Source organism: Dipodomys ordii, unplaced genomic scaffold (genome assembly GCF_000151885.1).
Source record: "Dipodomys ordii isolate 6190 unplaced genomic scaffold, Dord_2.0 Scaffold221, whole genome shotgun sequence".
Taxonomy (NCBI): domain Eukaryota; kingdom Metazoa; phylum Chordata; class Mammalia; order Rodentia; family Heteromyidae; genus Dipodomys; species Dipodomys ordii.
The window spans coordinates 653,252-661,339 of NW_012267437.1; the positions used below are offsets into that span (position 1 = coordinate 653,252).

At 44.1% G+C, this 8,088-nt stretch overlaps 1 protein-coding gene across 1 annotated transcript in view; it reads left to right on the forward strand.

Moving 5' to 3' along the window:
- The first annotated feature begins 3,250 nt into the window (after positions 1 to 3,250).
- The window catches only part of Gnl3l (guanine nucleotide binding protein-like 3 (nucleolar)-like), a 60,779-nt gene continuing 55,941 nt past the window's right edge, over positions 3,251 to 8,088 (forward strand). The window contains exons 1-2 of the mRNA XM_013035801.1: positions 3,251 to 3,334; positions 6,067 to 6,136. Coding sequence (XP_012891255.1) covers positions 6,118 to 6,136 — 19 coding nt within the window. The 5' untranslated portion in view covers positions 3,251 to 3,334; positions 6,067 to 6,117. The remainder of the gene's footprint in view (positions 3,335 to 6,066; positions 6,137 to 8,088) is intronic.

Here is an 8,088-nt window from a genome sequence, read left to right on the forward strand (position 1 = left end):
CTTAATTTATATTCATAAAATATAAGAAAAACAGAAAATGAAATTTGTTCAGTCTTATTTTTTCCATAAATAGTTCTCAAAATGTGGTATCTGGAATGGTATTAGTAACAGCTTCATCATTATCATTATTGTCATTGTCACCTGAGAACTTGCTGGAAATAAAAATTCCTGGGTCCTAGACCAGAGTTACCAAATCAAAACTCTGGGCAAGGAGCCCAGTATTTGCTATTTTAATAAGCTCTCCTAGTCATTTTGATCTTTGCCAAAGCTAGAAAACCAATAATCTGGATTTAACTATTACTAACATTTTTGTAAATCCTTGATTTTTTAAAAAAATTATGAAATATTTAAGGCCCATAAATATAGAAAATAATACAACAAACACTCATGGACCATCCATGTATCCTGCTAAGAAAATAAAATATTATACAAATACTTAAATTCCTTTTATCTTCCTTTATTTTCCCTCTATTTGATATCTCTCTTTTTTTGGTCCTGGAGTTAGAATTCAAGGACTGGATGCTGTCTCCAAGCTTCTTTTGCTCATGGCTAGTGCTCTACCACTTGAGCCACAGCATCGGTTTTCTGGTGGTTAATTGGAGATAAGAGTCTCATGGACTTTTCTGCCTGGGCTTTGAACACAGATCCTCAGATTTCAGCCTCCTGAGAAGCTAGATGTTAGCCCAATGAGTTCCCTTCCCATAGCTTAGTATGCTCCTTCCCCTTTCCAAAGTTTAACATCTCCTTTCTTAGGCAACACTGGGCCCATTTAGTAAAGGCAGTAAATAATCAGCCTCCAACCCCCTTTACCTTGGGATGGCACTTCTCTGGGGCAGCTACCACTATATAAAGCAACAAGAGCCCCTTAGAGTGACCTTCAGGTCTGGGCAGCTGCAGGACCCTTATCTACTACTTGGGCAGCAGCCATAAATCCTAATCCATCATGATGAAGTCCCTGGCCCTCATGTCCACATCAAGGTCTCCACCTTCTAGCCTCTTCTAGGCTCTCCTAGCCTCAGTAGGTTATATAGGTCACCTCAGACAATAGCGGGCACTTCTTCTCACTTCTCCCTTGTAAGAAGGGGTCTTGCAGGCCCCTTTCCTGGAAATAAACCTTTCTTTGTACCTGGATGTCTGCGTGGTTTTCTGGCAAAGTCTAAAATACTCCAATACTAGGATTATAGGCATGAGCCACCAGCACTTAGGTGGACTTGTATTTTATCACCGTGTTTGTGAAATTTATTTGGGTTCATGCATGTAAACTAATTCACTCTTCTTCAATGTTGTATTCCATTTTATGGCTATCATTTTTATTCACTCTCCATTGGTAGATATTCAGATTTTTCAACTTTTTCTCTATTATAATAGTTCTCAATTAACCTACAAAAAACTGGAGTGGAGATGTGGCTTAAGTGGTAGACCCTCAGTCTTGAATGGAAAAAAGGTAAGGAAGAGAACACTGACTCTAGCCTGGAGCTGGTGGTGCATGCCTGTAATCCTCACTACTCTGGCTGAGATCTGGGGATCAGGGTTCAAAGCTGGCCAATGCAAAAAAATCCTTGAAAGTCTTATTGCCAATTAACCTCCAAAAAGTCATAAGTGTAGCTGTGGCTCAAAGAGGAAGGGTGCTATTTTTTTTTTGGTCGGTCATGGGCCTGAACTCTGGGCCTGGGCACTGTCCCTCAGCTCTTCAGCTCAAGGCTAGCGCTCTACCATTGAGCCACAGCACCAATTCTGGCTTTTTCTGCTTATGTGGTGCTGAGGAATCAAACTCAGGGCCTTATGCATGCAAGGCAAGGACTCTACCACTGAGCCACCTTCCCAGGCCTCAAAGGTATTTTTACACCACATTTTATATTAGCTTTTGAATTTTACCTTTCACATTCACAGTCCCTCGTCTCATGTAGAATAAATACTGATCCAGTCTTACTTTCCTCTTTTACCACTTCTTGGGAATTCTTCATTTCCTATGGATTTGTAGTACAGGCCTGAAACTCACCCATTTTTAACAAATTTGCTTGAAGCCAGCCTTGTATGAGTCTTATGCTGTGTGTGGTTGTGAGTTCAAGGACGTGCTGCCCCTGCTCTCAGGAGTCCTCACCTGTGGAAATACAGCAACATAAATAAACACAGTTAAGAGTGGTTAAGTTCTAGTCATCTGTAGGAGAAAAGATGATCTGGCTTTCTTATGGGATGGAGTCGGGGAAGAAGGTCTTATTGAGATACAAAGATTTTGCAAATGCAGGGGGAAAGGTGAAGGTGGCCTGGGTTAGGCTGGGGTTCAGAGGAATTTCGTGGGTCTCACTAGGGTGAAACATTCAAAGTGCCCTACGGATATAGGGGGTAGAGAGTCCAGTGTGAATGAAAGGCAGCAGGGGAGAGGGAATGCACAGTGCTGGGAGACCAAACCCCCAGGTTTTAGCCCCACCTACTTTGTGCCCCACCCTAAGGTTTTTGCCAGCAGAAAAGGTGTTGGAACTAATGATTGAGAACATTATTTTTCAGACTAATGTTTAGTTTTTAGAGATTACGTCTCACTCTCCAGACACATCAGGGACTCCTTGAGATGGTGTCTAAAGAAACCCTACTTGCTTCCATTTCAGAGATATACATGAATTCCCTTTTGTAGACTCCTGGAATTTGGGGAGGAGGAGGTGGAGGCAGGAAAAACAGGTGGGGGTGGCTGCCTGTTATACAGATTTCTGCTCTAGATGGGCTTGGCCAAGGATCTGAGCTACAGGAACTAGTGTTTAGAGGACAGCTCTCAAGCCTGGGGGAACCGACGAGTCGGGAAGGTCATTGGGAGCCCCTAACCATTCAGGTGGGAAAAACTCGGCCAGACATGTGACCCAGGCAGCCATTTTCTCACACCCTGTCACGTCGCCATCTTCCAGGCAGACAAAGACACCAAACCCCATCTTCGTCTGCTGCAGACACAGTGATCGCTTGGCCATTAAGATTTGGGAGCAAGCATACTTAGTGACAGGCACAGGCCTACAGAGAAGATTGCATCCTACGAGTAGGTTATTTGGCCACACAAGTACATACACGCCTTCCTCTCACCATTTCCCCACCTTCCTTTTCCCCACCTCCGGTTTTTCTTTAACTCTTCCCGCAGACAGAAGGCGGGGCGGGCGTGGGAGCTAGGAAGGGATCGGCAGGCGAGAGCTGTCAATCCGAATTCCCGCCCCTGCGCAGGACGCACAGTGGGCGGAGCCGTACGCCGCAAGACTGGGATCCGGAAGTTGGAGTCTAGCGGCGTGAGCGCACCTCCTCCTCCTCAGTCAGCGTTGGTGAGCTATCCTGTCCTCTCAGATCCACGCCGGAAGTGTAGGTAAGAGACCACTCGGCTCTTTTGTCCTAATGAGCGCTCACTCGGCTAGCGGCACAATAAGAATCGTCGTTTTGAAACGGTCCAGAGATGCCCCCTCCAGCCTGAAATGCAGAGGTAGACAGCCGGTTCCCTTCCCGGGTACCAGGGCCCAGAAGAGAGGTAGAAATGGCACCACACGCGGAGATGCGCCGAACTACATTCGCGCGGGGTGGGGGCGCGTGGACTCATACCCTACCTAGAAAGTTATATGTCCCGGACATACTGTAGCGAGACACAGACCACACTTGTATGGAAAAGAAAAGGTTGATTGCCTTCCACCTCGCAGAACGGAGAGGATCCATTTCGCGTTACTCCTTCCGGTGTGACAGGTATCAGTCTATTCGTTGAAGATGTGGCAACATCGTTCCACACTACTTAGCTGCGTAGACCTGTCCTGGTTTAAGACGCATTGATCCACATCGAGGTAGCTCCTTCCTAAGGATGGGTTTTGTTATTAACGCCCCCCTCCCCCCCAAAATATGTAGGAGCTCCTCTGATGTAGAGGGAGGGCTAGAGCTCTCTCCAAGTCTTCCCCACTCCTGCCTAATATTTAATTGAAGGAAACCTTCAAATCAGTTCTCCCCCAATTAATTAAAGCCAAAGACTTCAGCTTACTGAGGAACCACTCAGATTTGCCGCCTCCTTGGCTAGAGTGAAGTCCCCATTGTGGAAAATTAGACCCAACCCTGACCCCTTTAGGAAGGGCTATTTTACTGGATTTGAAAAGGCCCACAGAACAACTAACAACAGATCTTAGTCTCTGAAGAGACAGTCAGATTTGCCCCTCAAGAAGACCTCCGGGTAGAGTGACTAAGATTTATTCTTTAGAAGCAGACAGATTATACCCTCCGAAGACTTAACACCCTATTAGCCATGGGAGAGCCCTCACTGTGGCAGAGACTCAACTCTGTAAATGAGAAGCAGTAGAATCACTGATTACAATATTGTGAAGTGTTCCTTCCTTATCCAAGGTACAGACACTCAGATTTGTTTCTCCTAACCCAGGATAAAATGACAGACTCCTCTCCTGACATGTAGGAGCAGATCATTTAAATTTATAACTGCATTGCCTTATGTGTCCTCATGCCATACCTCTGTAAAGAACCAGAGGCTCTATTCCTTGTAATGAATGTTAGTGTGCTACTCACTTCAACCCACATAAAAGATTTTGCTAGGTGTGGTAGTGCACAGCATGAATCCCAGCATTTGTGAGGCTGAGGCAGAAGAATCTCAAGTTTGAGGCCAACTTGGGCTACATAACAAGTTCCAGGCTATTTAGTGAGACACTGACTCAGAAAAGAACAAAGAAAAAAGATATACATATCATCCCAGTCCACCATCCACAGAAAGATTCAGAACAGTCTCCTTTCCTCAAGCAAGGTATAGATCCTATTCATTTAAAGCTGTGCAGTTTCTCTATTAGTATGACACAAATGTCACCTCATCACTTGAACAGGCAGAACAGTACCATCCTACAGCCCTCTGTGGCGTAGAAACATAGGATCCCTTCTCTTCTCCTTCCCCTCCCAACAATTGAGATGTGTGGACCTGTGCTTGTCTCCCACACATCAGAGAAGTACAGTTACTGTGCTCTTTTTCTCAGTTCTCCGTATCTCAGAACAGAGAGGGACAGATGTCAAATCCCACCCAGTTGCCAATGCATAGACCTGCAGGCATAGAGTTAACTCTCTCAAAAGATTTTGTATTGACCTTATTGACCTCAATCCACATAGCCATGCAGGTAAAAGACCTTGTTCTAAGGCCTCTTCAGTTAGATTTATGGGATATTCCTACCTCTTCCCAGGGTGGATACAATACACAACTCCTTTCTTGGGAAAAGAGACACTATTATCACACCACCCTTTGAAGAGTCTCCTCTCAGTGGGGAGGGATTGACTACTGATTCCTTATTTTTTGTTGGTCCTGGAGCTTATACTCAAGTCCTGGTGCTGTCCCTGTGATTTTGTGCTCATGGGTAGTGCTCTAAAACTTTGAGCTACAACTCCAGTTTTGGTGATTAAATGGAGGTAAGAGCCTCACAGACTTTCCTGCTTGGGCTAGCTTTGAACCACAATCTGAGTCTCCTGAGTAGCTAGGATTACAGTTATGAGTAACCAGCTCCCAGCTCCCAATTCCTTATTTAGGGTATAACATTGTATGATAGAGGAATAAGGATCAAGCACCCCATTCAGTGCATTGAACCACAGACTACCCAGGAATAGTTCAGAAGCACCTTCTCTTTGGGTGACATGACATTGCCTTTCTTCTATATATCAACTATATCAGGCCCTAGCTCCCGTGTACCCTTCTCCACTTTAGCTAATTTTTAGGACTTCCTCATCATGTTCTTTGACATTTTATTTTGCCTTTAGGAGGTTTATTTATTTGTTGATTGATTTGTGTTGGTCCTGGGCTTGACAGAGCCTGGGCACTGTCTTTGTGGTTTTTTGGCTCAAGGCTAGTGTTCTACCATTCAAGCTACAGCTCCACTTCTAACTTTTTTTTTAATAGTTAGATAAGACTCTCATGGACTCTTTACTGCCTGGGTTGACTTCTAACTGTGATCCTCAGATCTCAGCCTCCTAAGTAGCTAGGATTGCAAGTGTGAGCTTCTGGTGCCTGACTTTTAGGGAGTTTAAAAGGCCTTGGGGTTCCTGAGTTTGTCTTCAAATTTCTTGCTTCTATTCCCACAGGAAGAAAGTAGCATATTTGAGTATACCTGTTTTCAAGCTGATCTGATCATCATGGTGAAGCTCAGACACAGTGAGTTGCTTTTCCCACCCCTTCTACTTTTAATGAATATTTATAGTATAGTATTTCACAAGAACTTTTTTTTTTAACTTTTTGAGATAGAGTCCCACTATTCACCTAGGCTGCCCTTGTATTGTGATTCTTCTGTTACAGCCTCCCAAGTTCTTGGATTATAGGCATGTACCATCCATCCTACTTGGCTCACAATAATGTTTAAAAATTGCTCAATATGTCAGGCTCATGCCTGTAAGCCTCACTACTAAGGAGGCAGAGATCTGAGGATCAAAGGCAGCCTGGGCAGGAAAGTCCATGAGACTCTTATCTCCAGTAAACAACCAGAAAATCAGGAGTGGCACTGTGGCTCAAGCATTGAACTGCTATGCTGAGGAACAGGCCCAGAGTTCAAGCCCCATGAAAAATTGCTCAATTTATTCTGGTCTTTTACGTTGCTGTCCTCATAACTTCCTTGAAAGTTAATGTTTTCCTTATTGGTACTTCCATTTTACAGAGGAGAATTTGAGGCTCAGCAAGACCAAATGATTTGATTTGAGATAAATAGTAGTAAATACTAGGTACTAAGGTAACATAACTTTTTTTTTCTTTTTTCTTTCTTGAACTCAGGTCCTGGGCACTGTCCCTAGTACTTTACCACTTGAAGCACAGCTCCACTTCTGACTTTTTTGCTGATTAACTAGAGATAAGAGTCTCACAGACTTTCCTGTATGAGCTGGCACCAATCCTGGGCTGGCTTCAAACCCCGATCCTTAAGTGTTATTCTCCTAAGTAACTAGGATTACAGATGTTAGACACTGGCACCCAGCTTCTTTGGCTTTCTTTGATTAAGGCTTGTATTCTCCCACTTGGGCCATCCCTACACTTTCAGCTTTTTGGTGGTTTATTGAAGACAAGAATCTTACGAAATTTCCTGCATGGGTTGGCTTTCAACCTTGATCCTTAGATCTCAGCCTCCTGAGTAGCCAGTCATACCGTTTTCCTTTATTGTTGGTACCATACCTTGTACTAGTTAAACTCTAAGGTGCACTAGGTTTGAATTTCATCTCTCCCACTTATAGCTGTGTGTCTGTGGACACACAACTACATTTTCCTTGCCTATAAACAAAGACAAAGGCCAGGCACTGGTGGCTCATGCCTGTAATCCTAGCAACTGTTCAAAGCCAGCCCGGGCAGCAAAGTCAGAGACACTCTTATCTCCAATAAACCACTCAGAGAAGAAGAAGTGGTGCTGTAGCTCAAGTGGTAGAGCGCTCGCCTTGAGCTGAAGAGCTGAGGGACAGCGCCCAGGCCCAGAGTTCAAGCCCCAGGACTGACAAAAACAAAAAACAAAAAAAGACAATTAATTATAGTATCTACATAGTAGTATTAAAAGTATTTATTGACTTTTATTAAGTAGTTATACAAAGGGGTTTCAATTCAAGAAGTCAGGTTATGAGTGCAATGCATCTTGATCAGTGTCATCCCTTCCATTGTTCTCCCCCATTTTAGCCCATCCCATCCTTACCCTTGTTACATAATTCAATATTACATAATATATTGAATAAAATGACTGTATTTGCTCATTCTTCCTCCCTCCATTCATGTGCCACCTTGTATTGTTTCCCCTACCCCGAACATATTTCAGTTTCCCGGTATTCATTTTTTTGTGCTGGTCCTGAGGCTTGAATTCAGAGCCTGGGTGTTGTCCTTGAGTTTTTTTGCTGAAGGTTAGCCCTCTATGAGTTTGAGTCATAGCTCCACTTTAGGCTTTATGGTGGTTTATTGGAGATAAAATTCTCATAGATGGGCTGGGAAGGTGGCTCAGTGGTAGAGCGCTTGCCTTGTATGCATGAGGCTCTGGGTTCGGTTCCTAGGCACCACATAAGCAAAAAGAAAAAAGCTGGAAGTGGTGCTGTGGCTCAAGTGGTAGAGCACTAGCCTTGAGCTGAAGAGCTGAGGGACAGCACCCA